This window comes from Oncorhynchus kisutch, linkage group LG16 (genome assembly GCF_002021735.2).
Source record: "Oncorhynchus kisutch isolate 150728-3 linkage group LG16, Okis_V2, whole genome shotgun sequence".
Lineage (NCBI taxonomy): Eukaryota > Metazoa > Chordata > Actinopteri > Salmoniformes > Salmonidae > Oncorhynchus > Oncorhynchus kisutch.
Window position 1 is genome coordinate 10,504,102 of NC_034189.2, and position 21,790 is coordinate 10,525,891.

Here is a 21,790-nt window from a genome sequence, read left to right on the forward strand (position 1 = left end):
GACAGAGATGAGAAAAGAAGGAGGGAGAGACAGAGATGAGAAAATGAAGGGAGGGAGAGACAGAGATGAGAAAATGAAGGGAGGGAGAGACAGAGATGAGAAAAGGAAGGGAGGGAGAGACAGAGATGAGAAAATGAAGGGAGGGAGAGACAGAGATGAGAAAATGAAGGGAGGGAGAGACAGAGACGAGAAAATGAAGGGAGGGAGAGACAGAGATGAGAAAATGAAGGGAGGGAGAGACAGAGATGAGAAAATGAAGGGAGGGAGAGACAGAGATGAGAAAATGAAGGGAGGGAGAGACAGAGATGAGAAAAGGAAGGGAGGGAGAGACAGAGATGAGAAAAGGAAGGGAGGGAGAGACAGAGATGAGAAAATGAAGGGAGGGAGAGACAGAGATGAGAAAATGAAGGGAGGGAGAGACAGAGATGAGAAAAGGAAGGGAGGGAGAGACAGATGAGAAAAGGGAGGGAGGGAGAGACAGAGATGAGAAAAGGAAGAGAGGGAGAGACAGAGATGAGAAAAGGAAGGGAGGTAGAGACAGAGATGAGAAAATGAAGGGAGGGAGAGACAGAGATGAGAAAAGGAAGGGAGGGAGAGACAGAGATGAGAAAATGAAGGGAGGGAGAGACAGAGATGAGAAAATGAAGGGAGGGAGAGACAGAGATGAGAAAATGAAGGGAGGGAGAGACAGAGATGAGAAAATGAAGGGAGGGAGAGACAGAGATGAGAAAATGAAGGGAGGGAGAGAAGGAAGGAGAGGTAGAAAATAAAGGAGCACGGGAGGGTTAAGCAAACAGAAAAGTCACATTCCAGCAGGAAGATCAATATCAAATAAGCATGGGCATGTTTCTCAAATGGCGCCCTACTTCCAATGTAGTGCACTACTTTTGACTAGAGGCCTATTGGTCCTGGTTAAAAGTAGTGCACTACATAAGGAATAGGGCACCATTCAGGATGAAAATGTGTCTTTAATTTGAACAAACTGATTCCTAATGTTCATATTAGTTTAACCACACACACACACAAAAACACACACAAACCCCCCACACACACACACACACACGAAGAGCAGATATCCTCTGGTGGAAGTTCCAGAATGTTCTATTCTCTCTTCATATCCAGTATTCTCTCTTCATACCCAGTATTCTCTCTTCATACCCAGTACTTCTCTCTTCATATCCAGTATTCTCTCTTCATATCCAGTATTCTCTCTTCGTACCCAGTATTCTCTCTTCATACCCAGTACTTCTCTCTTCATATCCAGTATTCTCTCTTCATACCCAGTATTCTCTCTTCATATCCAGTATTCTCTCTTCATACCCAGTATTCTCTCTTTATATCCAGTATTCTCTCTTCATATCCAGTATTCTCTCTCATATATCCAGTATTCTCTTCGTATCCAGTATTCTCTCTTCATATACAGTATTCTCTCTTCGTATCCAGTATTCTCTCTTCATACCCAGTATTCTCTCTTCGTATCCAGTATTCTCTCTTCACATCCAGTATTCTCTCTTCATATCCAGTATTCTCTCTTCGTATCCAGTATTCTCTCTTCATATCCAGTATTCTCTCTTCATATCCAGTATTCTCTCTTTCATATCCAGTATTCTCTCTTCATACCCCACCAGTATTCTCTCTTCACATCCAGTATTCTCTCTTCGTATCCAGTATTCTCTCTTCATATCCAGTATTCTCTCTTCATATCCAGTATTCTCTCTTCACAACCAGTATTCTCTCTTCGTATCCAGTATTCTCTCTTCGTACCCAGTATTCTCTCTTCATACCCAGTATTCTCTCTTCATATCCAGTATTCTCTCTTCGTATCCAGTATTCTCTCTTTCATATCCAGTATTCTCTCTTCATATCCAGTATTCTCTCTTCATATCCAGTATTCTCTCTTCGTATCCAGTATTCTCTCTTCGTATCCAGTATTCTCTCTTCATATTCCAGTATTCTCTCTTCATATCCAGTATTCTCTCTTCGTATCCAGTATTCTCTCTTCGTATCCAGTATTCTCTCTTCGTATCCAGTACTTCTCTCTTCGTATCCAGTATTCTCTTTTCGTATCCAGTATTCTCTCTTCGTATCCAGTATTCTCTCTTCGTATCCAGTATTCTCTCTTCGTATCCAGTATTCTCTTTTCGTATCCAGTATTCTCTCTTCATATCCAGTATTCTCTCTTCGTATCCAGTATTCTCTCTTCGTATCCAGTATTCTCTCTTCATACCCAGTATTCTCTCTTCATATCCAGTATTCTCTCTTCGTATCCAGTATTCTCTCTTCATATCCAGTATTCTCTCTTCATATCCAGTATTCTCTCTTCACATCCAGTATTCTCTCTTCGTATCCAGTATTCTCTCTTCGTACCCAGTATTCTCTCTTCTTATCCAGTATTCTCTCTTCGTATCCAGTATTCTCTCTTCATATCCAGTATTCTCTCTTCATACCCAGTATTCTCTCTTCATACCCAGTATTCTCTCTTCATATCCAGTATTCTCTCTTCATATCCAGTATTCTCTCTTCATACCCAGTATTCTCTCTTCACATCCAGTATTCTCTCTTCATACCCAGTATTCTCTCTTCACATCCAGTATTCTCTCTTCATATCCAGTATTCTCTCTTCATACCCAGTATTCTCTCTTCGTATCCAGTATTCTCTCTTCGTATCCAGTATTCTCTCTTCATATCCAGTATTCTCTCTTCATATCCAGTATTCTCTCTTCATATCCAGTATTCTCTCTTCATATCCAGTATTCTCTCTTCATATCCAGTATTCTCTCTTTGTATCCAGTATTCTCTCTTCATATCCAGTATTCTCTCTTCATATCCAGTATTCTCTCTTCATATCCAGTATTCTCTCTTCATACCCAGTATTCTCTCTTCATACCCAGTATTCTCTCTTCATATCCAGTTTAACAAGGGTAATTTAATATCCCAACTATTGTCTATAAAACCTGATGATTATATCTCTGAAGAACAAAATCCTACTGGACAGTGTTAGGCGATGACATAAGACACATGTGTACATTCGTGCGTGTGTGTGTGTGTCCCCCTTCCTCTTTCTCACAGCTACGATTCCAGTAATGTCAGTCATAGTCTTTTAACTGGCCTGGAATAAACTTCCTTACTGCCTCACAAGGAGATCAGGAGTATCTTCAATATCGGAAACTTTCCCAGATCAGTTATTTCCTTATGGGAAAAGCAGGTGAATGATTGAGTCCTTTGCTTCCTGTCTACTGACTACCCACTGGGTACAGACATCAGTTCAACGTCTACTTTTCATTTACATCTGGTTGAGTTGTCAACTAACGTGATTTCAACGTGAATTCAACGTGAAAAGTAACAAAACATTAGGCTGGATTTAGGTTGATTACTTTATTTATTTTTTATCTGGTCAGTTTTCCACTTTGATTCAACGTTATCATTGCATTTGTTTGTTGAAATGACGTGGAAACAACGTTGATTCAACCAGTTTTTGCCCAGTGGGTTTTGACTAACAGAGGCCGTGGCCTGAGAGAGAGCGACGTACGGTATGGTTATTTTGACCCTTGGTTATTGTTGCTACTATTGTCCCGTTGACAATTTTGAAACTTATTATTTTCATATTGTAAATATCCAAAGTAAGCTTTGGCAATATGTACATTGTTACATCTTGCCAATAAATCAAATTGAATTGAATTGAAATTGAGAGAGAGAGAGAGCTGATGGTAATAACATCATAACACTAGTCAAACCTGCCTACGCCCTGCTGTATACACACAATAAACTGATACTGTACACACACAGAGACACACACACACACACACACACTGTACAGATAGACACACAAACATATTCATAATAAACACTGCTTAATGACCTCTGGCCAACAAACAAGAATTATCTTTTTGGAATCTTGATTGACCTGTTCTCTCTTTCTATCTCTCTCCCTCTCTCTTTCTATCTCTCCCTCTTTCTTTCTCTCCCCTTTTCTTTCTTTCTTTCTTTCTTTCTTTCTTTCTTTCTCTCCCTCTTTCTCTCCCTCTTTCTATCTCTCTTTCTATCTCTCTTTCTTTCTCTCTCTCTTTCTTTCTTTCTTTCTCTCCCTCTTTCTATCTCTCTTTCTATCTCTCCCTCTTTCTTTCTCTCCCCTTTTCTTTCTTTCTTTCTCTCCCTCTTTCACTCCCTCTTTCTCTCCCTCTTTCTATCTCTCTTTCTATCTCTCCCTCTTTCTTTCTCTCCCCTTTTCTTTCTTTCTTTCTTTCTTTCTTTCTTTCTTTCTTTCTTTCTTTCTTTCTCTCCCTCTTTCTATCTCTCTTTCTTTCTTTCTCTTTCTTTTTCTTTCATCCTTTCTTTCTATCTCTCTGTCTCTCTGTCTCTCTCTCTCTCTCTCTCTCTCTCTCTCTCACAAACACACTCTGCTCACCTTGAGCACTGCTGTCTCTGAGGGTCAGGTGGGCTGACGGACGCTGGGTCACAGAGGTCGCAAACTTTGACCCGGAAGTGTTGAAGGTGCGAGGTAACGTTCTCGCTTCTGATAGAGGCGGAGAAATCCGTCATTATTATATCATTATCATCACCATCAACATCCTCATCACCATCATCATAAAAAAAATATGTTTTTGATTCAGAGCCATGATATCTACCATTAGAGTTGTCATTGTTTTTAAGAGTCAAGGGTCACGTGTCAGGCAGGTACATCATGTATGTATTTGTAAAGACAAACATTTTGCTTTCGATATCGAAATCATGATACAGGATCGTCACGTATGTACAGAGTTGTTATTGCTTATGAGTGTCAACCAAAGGTCATGCATGTACAGTATGATAGGTGTACCAGTGGAGTTTGAAATGTTGTCATTGTATACGACTGTCAACCAAAGGTCATGCAGATAGACAATTTGAAAGACTGACTCACCCTGAAACGTCTGCTTGGAGATTATGTTCTCAGTTACCTGTAAAATAAACATAAAGATGTCTCATGAAAACAGTTGGCTCATGGACATCAACACCGTCATCACTATCATCGTCAAAATCATCATCACTACCGTCATAATCATCACGACCATCATCACTACCATCATCATCGTTACCATCACTACCATCATCATCATCACCACCATCATCACCACTACCATCATCACCATCATCACTACCACCATCATCATCACTACCACCATCATCACTACCATCATCACCATCATCATCACCACTACCATCATCATCACTACCACCATCATCACCATCATCACTACCATCATCACTACCATCATCATCATCATCACTATCATCATCATCATCACTATCATCATCACTACCATCAGCCCCATCACTACCATCATCATCACCATCACTACCGTCATCATCATCACTACCATCATCATCATCACTACCATCATCACCACAACCATCATCACCATCATCATCACAACCATCATCACCATCATCACTACTATCATCACCATCATCACTACTATCATCACCATCATCACTACTATCATCACCATCATCACTACTATCATCACCATCATCACTACCATCATCATCATCACTACCATCATCACCATCACCATCATCATCATCATCACTACCATCATCATCACTACCAACATCATCATCATCACTGTCACCATCATCATCATCACTACCATCATCATCACCACAACCATCATCATCACTACCATCATCATCATCACTACCATCATCATCATCACTACCATCATCATCACTACCATCATCATCACCACAACCATCATCATCACCACAACCATCATCATCACTACCATCATCATCACCACAACCATCAACATCATCACTACCATCATCATCATCATCATCACTACCATCATCATCACTACCAACATCATCATCATCACTGTCACCATCATCACTACCATCATCATCACTACCATCATCATCATCATCACTACCATCATCACCATCACTACCATCATTACCATCATCACCATCACTACCATCATTACCATCATCATCACTACCATCATCACCATCACTACCATCATCACCATCACTACCATCATCATCATCACTACCATCATCATCATCATCACTACCATCATCACTACCATCATCATCATCATCACTACCATCATCATCATCATCATCACTACCATCATCACCATCACAACCATCATCATCATCACTACCATCAACATCATCATCACCACCACTACCATCATCATCACTACCATCATCACTAACATCATCATCATCACTACCATCATCATCATCACCACTACCATCATCATCATCACCATCACCGTCACCATCATCACTATCATCATCATCATCATCATCATCACCATCACAACCATCACCATCACTGTCACCATCATCACTAGCATCATCACTACCATCATCATCATCATCACTACCATCATCATAATCATCATCACTACCATCATCACTACCATCATCATCATCATTACTACCGTCATCACTACCATCATCATCATCCTTACTACCATCATCATCACCATCACTACCATCATCCTCACTACCATCATCATCATCATCACCACCATCATCGTCATCATCACTACCATTATCGTCATCATCACTACCATTATCGTCATCATCACCATTAGCATCACTACCATCATCGTCACTAGCACTATAATCATCCCTATCAGTTACATGCTCTAGTTTAGTTTCTCCCTGATACCATTTCTCTGGCATGTACTGTAGTCTTGACTTCCTCAAGTTAAAAACACTTAGAAAGTTAAGCTGTCATCTCATAACACAATGAATCTCTCTCTCTCTCTCTCTCTCTACCTTTCTCTCTACCTCTCTCTCTCTCTCTCTCTCTCTCTCTCTCTACCTCTCTCTCTACCTCTCTCTCTCTACCTCTCTCTCTACCTCTCTTTACCTCTCTCTCTCTACCTCTCTCTCTACCTCTCTCTCTACCTCTCTCTCTACCTCTCTCTGTTCTTCCTCATGCTAGTCTGCCCCACCCCCTTGCTGAGTCGTATCGATGGTCTGTTTCTTGGCAGTGTTCTGCTTCCGAACCTCCACCATACCCTGAGCCAGCTGCTTGACCCAACGTGCTGCTCGACCCAACGTGCTGCTCGACCCAACGTGCTGCTCGACCCAACGTACTGCTCGACCCAACGTGCTGCTCGACCCAACGTGCTGCTCGACCCAACGTGCTACTCGACCCAACGTGCTGCTCGACCCAACATGCTGCTCAACCCAACGTGCTGCTCAACCCAAGAGCTCAGTGTGTATGTGCGTCCACCCACCCACGTGTATGACTTAGGGAGAGCCTAAGCAGAGAAACAGAGAGACTGAGTGGTTGAACGCTTGGCTGAGCAAAGCAAAGCCAGCCAGGCCACAAGGCTACCCTCCTCAACCCCAGGTTCCACTGCTCCTCAGAGCAGAACATTGCCAGCACATGGCTTCAATGGAGAAAATAAAGTAAAGTATTCAGCAGAGGGTTTCAGACTCACCACAGTATGCAGCAGAGTAGTGTACTCAGTGTGTGTAGTTTAGTTTTGTGTACTCAGTTTGTGTAGTGTAGTGTACTGTGTGTAGTGTGGTGTAGTGTAATGTGGTGTAGTGTAGTGTATTCAGTGTGTAGTGTAGTGTACTCAGTGTGTAGTGTAGTGTATTCAGTGTGTAGTGTAGTGTGGTGTACTCAGTGTGTAGTGTACTCAGTGTCTAGTGTAGTGTAGTGTACTCAGTGTGTAGTGTAGTGTAGTGTACTCAGTGTGTAGTGTACTCAGTGTGTAGTGTAGTGTACTCAGTGTGTAGTGTGGTGTACTCAGTGTGTAGTGTAGTGTAGTGTACTCAGTGTGTAGTGTAGTGTGGTGTACTCAGTGTGTAGTGTAGTGTAGTGTACTCAGTGTGTAGTGAGGTGTACTCAGTGTGTAGTGTACTCGGTGTGTAGTGTGGTGTAGTGTAGTGTACTCAGTGTGTAGTGTGGTGTAGTGTAGTGTACTCAGTGTGTAGTGTGGTGTAGTGTAGTGTACTCAGTGTGTAGTGTGGTGTAGTGTACTCAGTGTGTAGTGTAGTGTAGTGTACTCAGTGTGTAGTGTGGTGTAGTGTACTCAGTGTGTAGTGTGGTGTAGTGTACTCAGTGTGTAGTGTGGTGTAGTGTACTCAGTGTGTAGTGTGGTGTAGTGTACTCAGTGTGTAGTGTACTCAGTGTGTAGTGTGGTGTAGTGTACTCAGTGTGTAGTGTGGTGTAGTGTAATCAGTGTGTAGTGTGGTGTAGTGTGGTGTACTCAGTGTGTAGTGTGGTGTAATCAGTGTGTAGTGTGGTGTACTCAGTGTGTAGTGTGGTGTAATCAGTGTGTAGTGTGGTGTAGTGTAATCAGTGTGCAGTGTGGTGTAGTGTACTCAGTATGTAGTGTGGTGTAGTGTAGTGTACTCAGTGTGTAGTGTGGTGTAGTGTACTCAGTGTGTAGTGTGGTGTAGTGTACTCAGTGTGTAGTGTGGTGTAATGTACTCAGTGTGTAGTGTGGTGTAGTTTACTCAGTGTGTAGTGTGGTGTAGTGTACTCAGTGTGTAGTGTGGTGTAGTGTACTCAGTGTGTAGTGTGGTGTAGTGTAATCAGTGTGTAGTGTGGTGTAGTGTACTCAGTGTGTAGTGTGGTGTAGTGTGATCAGTGTGTAGTGTGGTGTAGTGTGGTGTACTCAGTGTGTAGTGTGGTGTACTCAGTGTGTAGTGTGGTGTAGTGTGATCAGTGTGTAGTGTGGTGTAGTGTGGTGTACTCAGTGTGTAGTGTGGTGTACTCAGTGTGTAGTGTGGTGTAATCAGTGTGTAGTGTGGTGTAGTGTAATCAGTGTGTAGTGTGGTGTAGTGTAATCAGTGTGTAGTGTGGTGTAGTGTACTCAGTGTCTAGTGTGGTGTAATCAGTGTGTAGTGTGGTGTACTCAGTGTCTAGTGTAGTGTGGTGTAATCAGTGTGTAGTGTGGTGTAGTGTAGTCAGCGTCTAGTGTAGGGTGGTGTAATCAGTGTGTAGTGTGGTGTAGTGTAATCAGTGTGTAGTGTGGTGTGGTTTAATCAGTGTGTAGTGTGGTGTAGTGTACTCAGTGTGTGTTCTGTGGGGAGTTTCCTGGAATTTGCCCACCTGGAAGCAATCATCTTCGAGGTCATGACAAAGCCTCTCAGTCTCGCGCCACCGAAATACTTCCCCCGGTAAACGAACCATGGAACCATTGAGAGCAACACTGACCTAAGACATAGTTAACATTTCTGACGTCTCAAGTTGCCCGTCAGGTGATACTTGTTATAGTGTATGTCTAATTTTATGTCTTACAATGAGGAAAACCATTTACTTTCACACTGCAGTTTTGGTTTATAGCTGAGAGCAAAAAGACGTGTTCTAAATGTGATGAAGGTCAAAGTTAAGAGATTTGATAACAACCATAAGAGTAACACCCCCAGCTGCACAAACAACAACAAACAGACTAAGTCTTCAACCTTTCACCCTTCCTACAGAGGCCCTTGTAAAACACACAGAGCCCCGCAGAGAAAGAACAGAGAAACAAAGGTCCCGACTCTTAAGATGATTCTGTGCAGAAGCCTTCTGGGCCAATAACCAAAGCAATACAAAGTAGGATGTTATGTTATTCATTATGATCTTAAATCCTAAACTGATCCTGGATCAGCAACACTCCTCGTCTGAGACGCTTTGTGAATATGGTCATTGATCTCAGAAAGAGATTACGGAGTCTGGATTTAATGAACATTCTTATAAGACGTTTTCTAAATGTGTCCTTTGCATGCACCTCAGAATTCTCTTAAGAATTTTTATGTGGGTTTCTTTTTATGAAGCTTCTTGTCGTCAAAATAGTTTTTTAGTGAATCCATGCCCCAGTTACTAACTGGGAAAGTGAGTGAAGAAGGAGGGGACAGGGAGAGGGAAAGACAAGTATGCACATGAAGGAGTATTACTCCTACTCTGGGAGTTTAGCTGGGGCTGGAAATACAATACTATAATATGTGTGTGTGTGTGTGTGTGTGTGTGTGTGTGTGTGTGTGTGTGTGTGTGTGTGTGTGTGTGTGTGTGTGTGTGTGTGTGTGTGTGGTGCAGGTTTGGACCAGTTTTTGCTCTGTATGGCATGAGAAGGGAAACTTATCTTACTATAATCTACTCTAAGAAGTTACTGTTCCCCCTGTTCTTTCAGCAGAGTTTATAATTAATAAGTAACTTATACCTCCTTTAAGAGACAGATATAGAAATATGATAGATAGAATGGACATGGTCTGAGGGCTATACAGACACAGAACCCTATCTAGTATTATGGCTCTGCTAAACTGAAGCGTGAACGCAGTCTCCACTAAAGCGGGAACATTGCCTTTAAATTTAAATCACGCTGTAAAGCTGAACTTCCGCGTACGGATTGAATAGAGCCCGTAGTCTAGTTAAAGTGACTTATTCCCCCCCCCCCCCCCTGTTCTATAAGCAGGCGCTATAATGAATGAATACTTTTAAAGCTGGAATCTACAGCGGTGAAACGGCCACGTCGGTTTGCGATACGACAACAACAACGACGTCACTTCAATAGACCGGAAGAGTATGATTTTTCTCCTCTTCTCCCCGAACATTCATGTCAATCAAACAAAAACAACATCAAATGAGCCTGGGGCGTCCAGTGGCGCCTATCGTGGAACGCAGCTTTAAAAGACAGCTGGAAATAGAGGACGTGTCTGAGTGATACACATATCTGTGTTTATGACACGGACAGGGAATCTGATCTAGATCTAATCTACTTTATGAGGTTACTGTGTCTCTCTGTCTGCAGGACCGATGATTTAATCATTCATTTATACCCTTCCTTTATTTATCCTCTATTTAACAAGACAAGTCAGTTAAGAACAAATTCTTATTTACAATGACAGCCTCCTTTAGGAGGTAGAAATATAGTAGACAGAATGGACACGGTCTGAGAATGTACAGCATTGAGAGTGAGATCTAGTCTAAAATCTACTTTAAGAAGTTACTGTTTCTCTCTTTCAGCAACATTTAATATTAGGCATAGTAGATACCGTCTGGGATTGAGTTCAGGAATACTTTCGAGTCTAATCTACTTTAAGAAGTTACTCTTTATCTCTGTCTGTCTTTCAGCAGTGGTGATGATTTAATAATTAACTTATACCCTCCTTTCGGAGGTAGAAATATAGTAGACAGAATGGACACGGTCTGAGATTGACTGTACGGCATTGAGAGTGGGAGGGAAACCTATCTAGTCTAACATTTACACCAAGAAGATACTGTTTCTCTCTGTCTTTCTTTCAGTAACTTATACTGTACCTACTAGACACAGAAATTCAGTTAGAATTATTTAATTTAAAGAAATGCAGAAATCGCTCCGACATCTCTTGGTTGCTAAATTCCTTTTGGTTCTCCTAAATTCAATTTTTTTTATGACATAACAAGCAAGTATAGTGTAGAGACTCCTTGTACCATCTAAACCGCTATTTTTGTTTGTATTTTCACTTGTTTGAAGCTGGTGTACAAAACTGAAAGTAAAAAACGCAAAAACTAAACTTAAAACAGGACGCATAGAAATAGAGCACATAGAACAGTTCTACCGTTTCTTAGACTTGTTTTCAATGAGAATAACAGATCTATAACTCACATTTCTATGTGACACTTTATCTGGCATTAAAGGTCTATGACACACAACTGACTAATCACAGAGAACGAAGGAGAACAAATAGAGAGTGTTTGGTTTTTTATAGATTGGTGACAGTTTCCATTCGACCTGCCTGAAAACGACCATATTCACACACAAACATTGAATAATTCACAGCCTCAAAGATCTGAGACCAACTATATAATTATATTTCTACAACCTCAGCGTCACAAACACACATTGGCATCGCCTCATTGGGGACTTTTTCCGTGGATGTGTGTGCCTGTGTAACGCTCTGTCGAGCAGCACAGATCCCAGGCGTAGATATATACCATGCCTGTCTGACAGTCTCATGATGATAACCACTGTACTGGAGTTTCCAGTCCTCTGTATACTTCTCCTACATGATGCTGCTGAAGCTCTCTTTACAATAGCCCCCCCCACCCCCCCCCCAAGTTTATTATTACATGTACACTATATATTATAAGCACCCCATGCAACGACCAAGCTACCCCTTAGACACCTCAGTGAAAAATGTCTGGTGCCTCCACTGTCTACAGTAGGTAGATAACTACCATGTCTGGTACCTCCACTGCCTACAGTAGGTAGATAACTACCATGTCTGGTACCTCCACTGTCTACAGTAGGTAGATAACTACCATGTCTGGTCCCTCCACTGTCTACAGTAGGTAGATAACTACCATGTCTGGTACCTCCACTGCCTACAGTAGGTAGATAACTGAAATGTCTGGTCCCTCCACTGTCTACAGTAGGTAGATAACTGCAATGTCTGGTCCCTCCACTGTCTACAGTAGGTAGATAACTGAAATGTCTGGTCCCTCCACTGCCTACAGTAGGTAGATAACTACCATGTCTGGTACCTCCACTGTCTACAGTAGGTAGATAACTACCATGTCTGGTCCCTCCACTGTCTACAGTAGGTAGATAACTACCATGTCTGGTACCTCCACTGCCTACAGTAGGTAGATAACTGAAATGTCTGGTCCCTCCACTGTCTACAGTAGGTAGATAACTACCATGTCTGGTACCTCCACTGTCTACAGTAGGTAGATAACTGAAATGTCTGGTCCCTCCACTGTCTACAGTAGGTAGATAACAGCAATGTCTGGTCCCTCCACTGTCTACAGTAGGTAGATAACTGAAATGTCTGGTCCCTCCACTGTCTACAGTAGGTAGATAACTACCATGTCTGGTACCTCCACTGCCTACAGTAGGTAGATAACTGAAATGTCTGGTCCCTCCACTGTCTACAGTAGGTAGATAACTGAAATGTCTGGTCCCTCCACTGTCTACAGTAGGTAGATAACTACCATGTCTGGTACCTCCACTGCCTACAGTAGGTAGATAACTGAAATGTCTGGTCCCTCCACTGTCTACAGTAGGTAGATAACTGCAATGTCTGGTCCCTCCACTGTCTACAGTAGGTAGATAACTACCATGTCTGGTCCCTCCACTGTCTACAGTAGGTAGATAACTGCAATGTCTGGTCCCTCCACTGTCTACAGTAGGTAGATAACTACCATGTCTGGTACCTCCACTGCCTACAGTAGGTAGATAACTACCATGTCTGGTACCTCCACTGCCTACAGTAGGTAGATAACTGAAATGTCTGGTCCCTCCACTGTCTACAGTAGGTAGATAACTGAAATGTCTGGTCCCTCTACTGTCTACAGTAGGTAGATAACTACCATGTCTGGTACCTCCACTGCCTACAGTAGGTAGATAACTGAAATGTCTGGTCCCTCCACTGTCTACAGTAGGTAGATAACTGAAATGTCTGGTACCTCCATTGTCTACAGTAGGTAGATAACTGAAATGTCTGGTCCCTCCACTGTCTACAGTAGGTAGATAACTACCATGTCTGGTACCTCCACTGTCTACAGTAGGTAGATAACTGAAATGTCTGGTCCCTCCACTGTCTACAGTAGGTAGATAACTGAAATGTCTGGTACCTCCATTGTCTACAGTAGGTAGATAACTGAAATGTCTGGTCCCTCCACTGTCTACAGTAGGTAGATAACTACCATGTCTGGTACCTCCACTGTCTACAGTAGGTAGATAACTGAAATGTCTGGTACCTCCACTGTCTACAGTAGGTAGATAACTGACCTGTCTGGTACCTCCACTGTCTACAGTAGGTAGATAACTGAAATGTCTGGTCCCTCCACTGTCTACAGTAGGTAGATAACTGAAATGTCTGGTACCTCCACTGTCTACAGTAGGTAGATAACTAACATGTCTGGTACCTCCACTGCCTACAGTAGGTAGATAACTAACATGTCTGGTCCCTCCACTGTCTACAGTAGGTAGATAACTGAAATGTCTGGTCCCTCCACTGTCTACAGTAGGTAGATAACTGAAATGTCTGGTCCCTCCACTGTCTACAGTAGGTAGATAACTGAAATGTCTGGTCCCTCCACTGTCTACAGTAGGTAGATAACTGAAATGTCTGGTCCCTCCACTGTCTACAGTAGGTAGATAACTACCATGTCTGGTCCCTCCACTGCCTACAGTAGGTAGATAACTAACATGTCTGGTACCTCCACTGTCTACAGTAGGTAGATAACTAACATGTCTGGTCCCTCCACTGTCTACAGTAGGTAGATAACTGAAATATCTGGTCCCTCCACTGTCTACAGTAGGTAGATAACTGAAATGTCTGGTCCCTCCACTGTCTACAGTAGGTAGATAACTGAAATGTCTGGTCCCTCCACTGTCTACAGTAGGTAGATAACTGAAATGTCTGGTCCCTCCACTGTCTACAGTAGGTAGATAACTGACCTGTCTGGTACCTCCACTGTCTACAGTAGGTAGATAACTACCATGTCTGGTACCTCCACTGCCTACAGTAGGTAGATAACTGACCTGTCTGGTACCTCCACTGTCTACAGTAGGTAGATAACTACCATGTCTGGTCCCTCCACTGTCTACAGTAGGTAGATAACTGACCTGTCTGGTCCCTCCACTGTCTACAGTAGGTAGATAACTGAAATGTCTGGTCCCTCCACTGTCTACAGTAGGTAGATAACTGACCTGTCTGGTCCCTCCACTGTCTACAGTAGGTAGATAACTGACCTGTCTGGTCCCTCCACTGTCTACAGTAGGTAGATAACTACCATGTCTGGTGCCTCCACTGTCTAGAGTAGGTAGATAACTACCATGTCTGGTCCCTCCACTGTCTACAGTAGGTAGATAACTACCATGTCTGGTACCTCCACTGTCTACAGTAGGTAGATAACTACCATGTCTGGTCCCTCCACTGTCTACAGTAGGTAGATAACTGAAATGTCTGGTCCCTCCACTGTCTACAGTAGGTAGATAACTGACCTGTCTGGTGCCTCCACTGTCTACAGTAGGTAGATAACTGAAATGTCTGGTCCCTCCACTGTCTACAGTAGGTAGATAACTGAAATGTCTGGTCCCTCCACTGCCTACAGTAGGTAGATAACTGACCTGTCTGGTACCTCCACTGTCTACAGTAGGTAGATAACTACCATGTCTGGTACCTCCACTGCCTACAGTAGGTAGATAACTGACCTGTCTGGTACCTCCACTGTCTACAGTAGGTAGATAACTACCATGTCTGGTCCCTCCACTGTCTACAGTAGGTAGATAACTGACCTGTCTGGTCCCTCCACTGTCTACAGTAGTTAGATAACTGAAATGTCTGGTCCCTCCACTGTCTACAGTAGGTAGATAACTGAAATGTCTGGTCCCTCCACTGTCTACAGTAGGTAGATAACTGACCTGTCTGGTCCCTCCACTGTCTACAGTAGGTAGATAACTGACCTGTCTGGTCCCTCCACTGTCTACAGTAGGTAGATAACTGACCTGTCTGGTCCCTCCACTGTCTACAGTAGGTAGATAACTACCATGTCTGGTGCCTCCACTGTCTACAGTAGGTAGATAACTACCATGTCTGGTCCCTCCACTGTCTACAGTAGGTAGATAACTGACCTGTCTGGTGCCTCCACTGTCTACAGTAGGTAGATAACTGAAATGTCTGGTCCCTCCACTGTCTACAGTAGGTAGATAACTGAAATGTCTGGTCCCTCCACTGCCTACAGTAGGTAGATAACTGACCTGTCTGGTCCCTCCACTGTCTACAGTAGGTAGATAACTACCATGTCTGGTCCCTCCACTGTCTACAGTAGGTAGATAACTGACCTGTCTGGTACCTCCACTGCCTACATTAATATCACCGAAACAGATAACTAAAGGACCTTAAGGATTTAAACTTTTGTTCAACCAGTAGCTTTGATCGGTTGGCTTCATTTGACTGAAAACCCTGTGAGTATTGCTGTGAGTATAGCTGCGAGTATAGCTGCGAGTATAGCTGCGAGTATAGCTGCGGGTATAGCTGTGAGTATAGAGTATAGCTGAGAGTATAGCTGCGAGTATAGCTGCGAGTATAGCTGCGAGTATAGCCGCGAGTATAGCTGTGAGTATGTATGTAGTGATACGTTTAAACTTTAAACTTCAAACAGATTGGCATTGTCAAGTCTGAATTCAATCTATCGAGAGTTTTTTCCTTCTTACTTGGGGAACTATCTTACATCCTATCCTCCATTGTTTGTAGTTGTGTGAGGTATGTCCTAAGAAACTGACAAGTCTCCTAAATTACTCATCGTTATGAGTTATATCACATTGGCAGACATTCGTTGGCTTGTCCAGCAGCCTGTGTGTGTGTATGTGTGTGTGCGCGTGCGTGCGTGCGTGTGTGTGTGTGCGTGTGTGTGTGTGTGTATGTGTGTGTGTGTGTGTGTGTGTGTGTGTGTGTGCGTGCGTGCGTGTGTGTGTGTGTGTGTGTGTGTGTATGTGTGTGTGTGTGTGTGTGTGTGTGTGTGTGTGTGTGTGTGTGTGTGTGTGTGTGTGTGTGTGTGTGTGTGTGTGTGTGTGTGTGTGTGCGCGTGCGTGCGTGCGTGCGTGCGTGCGTGTGTGTGTGTGCGTGCGAGCGTGCGTGTGTGTGTGTGTGTGTGTGTGCGTGTGCGTGTGCGTGTGTGTGTGTGTGTGTGTGTGCGTGCGAGCGTGCGTGTGTTTATCTGTCCAGCAGTCAGACTTCACAATGGGTAGTTTGTATTGCTATGTGGGATGAATAAAACCACATGTCCAGTCACTCACGAATAAGACAGATGATCTTCGTTGGAGAGTCTCATATCAGAGAGACTTGATTAGCTGCCATATTATATGCTTTAGATAAAAGCGTGGCTGTCTGAATCTATGGATTTAGAACTCAGTGGTTTCTCCGTGCAGCGTCATGATTTGAACGACAGCGGCCTCGTGCAAGTCCGAAGGCAGAGTGGAGTGCTTCCTCATAAACAACCACTCGCAGCTTTCAGTGTGAAGGAAAACTGAATCTTTTGCTCACCTGCATACCTTTATCTACCAAGAGAGTTCTCATCCATAATGCGCTGTCTACACCCCACCACGAGCCAACACTACTTTGGCACTCAAGGCTGTATGGGACCATAAACAAACAGGGAGACTTTAACACAGGGAGACTTTAACACAGGGAGACTTTAACACAGGGAGACTTAACACAGGGAGACTTAACACAGGGAGACTTTAACACAGGGAGACTTTAACACATGGAGACTTTAACACAGGGAGACTTTAACACAGGGAGACTTAACACCATTCTACATCACTTCTGCCAACATGTTCCTGCCAACATGCTCCTGCCAACATGTTCCTGCCAACATGTTCCTGCCAACATATTCCTGCCAACATATTCCTGCCAATATGTTTCTGCCAACATGCTCCTGCCAATATGTTTCTGCCAACATGCTCCTGCCAACATGTTCCTGCCAACATGTTTCTGCCAACATGTTCCTGCCAACATGCTCCTGCCAACATGCTCCTGCCAACATGTTCCTGCCAACATGTTCCTGCCAACATGTTCCTGCCAACATGTTCCTGCCAACATGTTCCTGCCAACATGTTCCTGCCAACATGCTCCTGCCAATATGTTCCTGCCAACATGTTCCTGCCAATATGTTCCTGCCAACATGCTCCTGCCAACATGTTCCTGCCAACATGCTCCTGCCAACATGCTCCTGCCAACATGTTCCTGCCAACATGTTCCTGCCAACATGCTCCTGCCAACATGCTCCGGCCAACATGCTCCTGCCAACATGTTCCTGCCAACATGCTCCTGCCAACATGCTCCTGCCAACATGCTCCTGCCAACATGCTCCTGCCAACATGTTCCTGCCAACATGCTCCTGCGCCGCAAGGGGTGCTAAAATTCTGGGCCAACTTTATTCCACCAACAGAAACGCCCTCCCTTTGGCAAATCAGACCACAACTCTATCGTCCTGCTTCCGGTTTACGCTCCACTCCAAGACTCTTTATTTTCCTCTCCCAGTCTCCTCTGTTTACAGGTCATGGGTCAAGACCTCGTTGCACGCTCCACTCCAAGACTCTTTCTCTCTTTTGTCTTATTTCCTCCCTCTTTTTTTTAAAAAGACACAAAGTGCACCAGACATGTGGCTGACTCCAAACCGGGCAGAACGCAAACCTTGGCCCGGGACGGCAGGAGAGACGAAGGGAGAGCAAAGAGGGGGAGCGGAGGAGGACAGAGGGAGGGATGGAGGGAGAGCAAGGAGGGGGTAGACAATCGACAGTAGACACACAGATGCCTTTGTGAGTTTATGTTTCTGGAAAAAATTTGACCCTCCCACCCCCCCACCTCTAGCCATCATTCGTTAGTCGTTTTTAGTCATTTTTAACCCTGCTGAATAGAGTCCATTTTGTTGGTACGCGTCATGTCCCATACTGCCTGCGTATGAGTGTGTGTGTGTGTGTGTGTCTGTGTGTGTGTGTGTCTGTGTGTGTGTGTGTGTGTGTGTGTGTGTGTGTGTGTGTCTGTCTGCCCTTTGATGGTTTAGATAGTTGAATAATGTATCTACAGTGGCCAGGATCTAGAGACAATGTTTCTACAGTAAGACCCTAAGACCCTCTCCTTCCTCTCATCCCCGTCTCCTCCTCCTCCTCTCCTCCATCCCCGTCTCCTCCTCCTCCTCTCCTCCATCCCCGGGATGAGAGACTACCCAAATGAACCAGCAGTTTAATGAATAGGAGACAGGATGGTGGAGAGGTGAAAAGAGGAGAGGAGAGAGGACAAAAAGGGCCATTGAGACTGGACAGTGGAGGTGGAGATGTTTTGATTCTCTGTGAGGTTTAGTGACGGTAAGCTGAGTGGGTCACGTAAAACACACACACAAGGAGCAGAGGAGAGGGGAGGGGGAAGAATGAGATATGAGGATGACTGTGGGTCAGATGAGGAGCAGAGGGGAGGGGGAAGAATGAGATATGAGGATGACTGTGGGTCAGATGAGGAGCAGAGGGGAGGGGGAAGAATGAGATATGAGGATGACTGTGGGTCAGATGAGGAGCAGAGGGGAGGGGGAAGAATGAGATATGAGGATGACTGTGGGTCAGATGAGGAGAGGGGAGGGGGAAGAATAAGATATGAGGATGACTGTGGGTCAGATGAGGAGAGGGGAGGGGGAAGAATGAGATATGAGGATGACTGTGGGTCAGATGAGGAGAGGGGAGGGGGAAGAATAAGATATGAGGATGGCTGTGGGTCAGATGAGGAGCAGAGGGGAGGAGGGAATAAGAGTGCTATGTATGGTCTCCCTGTCTCTACGGTCGTAATGATAGACTATATCAGGCATGTCAGGTTTCTGAGAGATTAACACTGCATCAATGAAGTAACATGGCAGTCGACCCTAACCTGTCCTCTTCAAGTAGACCCTAACCTGTCCTCTTCAAGTAGACCCTAACCTGTCCTCTTCAAGTAGACCATAACCTGTCCTCTTCAAGTAGACCCTAACCTGTCCTCTTCAGGTAGACCCTAACCTGTCCTCTTCAAGTAGACCCTAACCTGTCCTCTTCAAGTAGACCCTAACCTGTCCTCTTCAAGTAGACCCTAACCTGTCCTCTTCAAGTAGACCCTAACCTGTCCTCTTCAAGTAGACCCTTACCTGTCTTCTTCAGGTAGACCCTAACCTGTCCTCTTCAAGTAGACCCTAACCTGTCCTCTTCAAGTAGACCCTAACCTGTCCTCTTCAAGTAGACCCTAACCTGTCCTCTTCAAGTAGACCCTAACCTGTCCTCTTCAAGTAGACCCTAACCTGTCCTCTTCAGGTAGACCCTAACCTGTCCTCTTCAAGTAGAACCCTAACCTGTCCTCTTCAAGTAGACCCTAACCTGTCCTCTTCAAGTAGACCCTAACCTGTCCTCTTCAAGTAGACCCTAACCTGTCTTCTTCAGGTAGACCCTAACCTGTCCTCTTCAAGTAGACCCTAACCTGTCCTCTTCAAGTAGTCCCTAACCTGTCCTCTTCAAGTAGACCCTAACCTGTCCTCTTCAGGTAGACCCTAACCTGTCCTCTTCAAGTAGACCCTAACCTGTCCTCTTCAAGTAGACCCTAACCTGTCTTCTTCAGGTAGACTCTAACCTGTCCTCTTCAAGTAGACCCTAACCTGTCCTCTTCAAGTAGACCCTAACCTGTCCTCTTCAAGTTGATCTAACTTGTTCTCTTCAAGTTGATCTAACTTGTTCTCTTCAGGTAGACCCTAACCTGTCCTCTTCAAGTAGACCCTAACCTGTCCTCTTCAAGTAGACCCTAACCTGTCCTCTTCAAGTAGACCCTAACCTGTCCTCCTCAAGTAGACCCTAACCTGTCCTCTTCAAGTAGACCCTAACCTGTCCTCTTCAAGTAGATCTAACCTGTCCTCTTCAAGTAGACCCTAACCTGTCCTCCTCAAGTAGACCCTAACCTGTCCTCTTCAAGTAGACCCTAACCTGTCCTCTTCAAGTTAATCTAATGTGTTCTCTTCAAGTAGACCCTAACCTGTCCTCTTCAAGTAGACCCTAACCTGTCTTCTTGAGGTAGACCCTAACCTGTCCTCTTCAAGTAGACCCTAACCTGTCCTCTTCAAGTAGACCCTAACCTGTCTTCTTCAGGTAGACCCTAACCTGTCCTCTTCAAGTAGACCCTAACCTGTCTTCTTCAGGTAGACCCTAACCTGTCCTCTTCAAGTAGACCCTAACTTGTTCTCTTCAAGTTGATCTAACTTGTTCTCATCAAGTTGATCTAACTTATTCTCTTCAAGTAGACCCTAACCTGTCCTCCTCAAGTAGACCCTAACCTGTCCTCTTCAAGTAGACCCTAACCTGTCCTCTTCAAGTAGATCTAACCTGTCCTCTTCAAGTAGACCCTAACCTGTCCTCCTCAAGTAGACCCTAACCTGTCCTCTTCAAGTAGACCCTAACCTGTCCTCTTCAAGTAGATCTAACCTGTCCTCTTCAAGTAGACCCTAACCTGTTATTTTCAAGTTAATCTATCTTGTTCTGTTCAAGTTAATCTAACTTGTTCTCTTCAAGTTAATCTAATTTGTTCTCTTCAAGTTAATCTAATTTGTTCTCTTCAAGTTAATCTAATTTGTTCTCTTCAAGTTAATCTAATGTGTTCTCTCCAAGTTAATCTATCTTGTTCTCCAAGTTAATCTAATGTGTTCTCTTCAAGTAGACCCTAACCTGTCCTCTTCAAGTAGACCCTAACCTGTCCTCTTCAAGTAGACCCTAACCTGTCTTCTTCAGGTAGACCCTAACCTGTCCTCTTCAAGTAGACCCTAACCTGTCCTCTTCAAGTAGACCCTAACCTGTCCTCCTACCTGTTCTCTCTCCCGGTAATAATAACTACCAGGTGTTCTTCTCTCTCTCCCTGTAATAATAACTACCAGGTGTATCAGCTACCTGTTCTCTCTCCCTGTAATAATAACTACCAGGTGTATCAGCTACCTGTTCTCTCTCTCCCTGTAATAATAACTACCAGGTGTATCAGCTACCTGTTCTCTCTCCCTGTAATAATAACTACCAGGTGTATCAGCTACCTGTTCTCTCTCTCCCTGTAATAATAACTACCAGGTGTGCCAGCTACCTGTTCTCTCTCCCTGTAATAATAACTACCAGGTGTATCAGCTACCTGTTCTCTCTCCCTGTAATAATAACTACCAGGTGTCTCAGCTACCTGTTCTCTCTCTCCCTGTAATAATAACTACCAGGTGTATCAGCTACCTGTTCTCTCTCTCCCTGTAATAATAACTACCAGGTGTATCAGCTACCTGTTCTCTCTCTCCCTGTAATAATAACTACCAGGTGTATCAGCTACC

The 21,790-nt window shown here is 44.0% G+C and overlaps 1 protein-coding gene across 1 annotated transcript in view; it reads right to left on the reverse strand.

Moving 5' to 3' along the window:
* Window positions 1-21,790, reverse strand: part of LOC109885681 (tumor necrosis factor ligand superfamily member 10) — a 54,687-nt gene that overhangs the window by 7,347 nt on the left and 25,550 nt on the right. The window contains exons 3-4 of the mRNA XM_031791778.1: window positions 4,898-4,934; window positions 4,406-4,513 (exon numbers count right to left, since the gene is read on the reverse strand). Of these exons, the coding sequence (XP_031647638.1) occupies window positions 4,406-4,513; window positions 4,898-4,934 (145 nt within the window). The remainder of the gene's footprint in view (window positions 1-4,405; window positions 4,514-4,897; window positions 4,935-21,790) is intronic.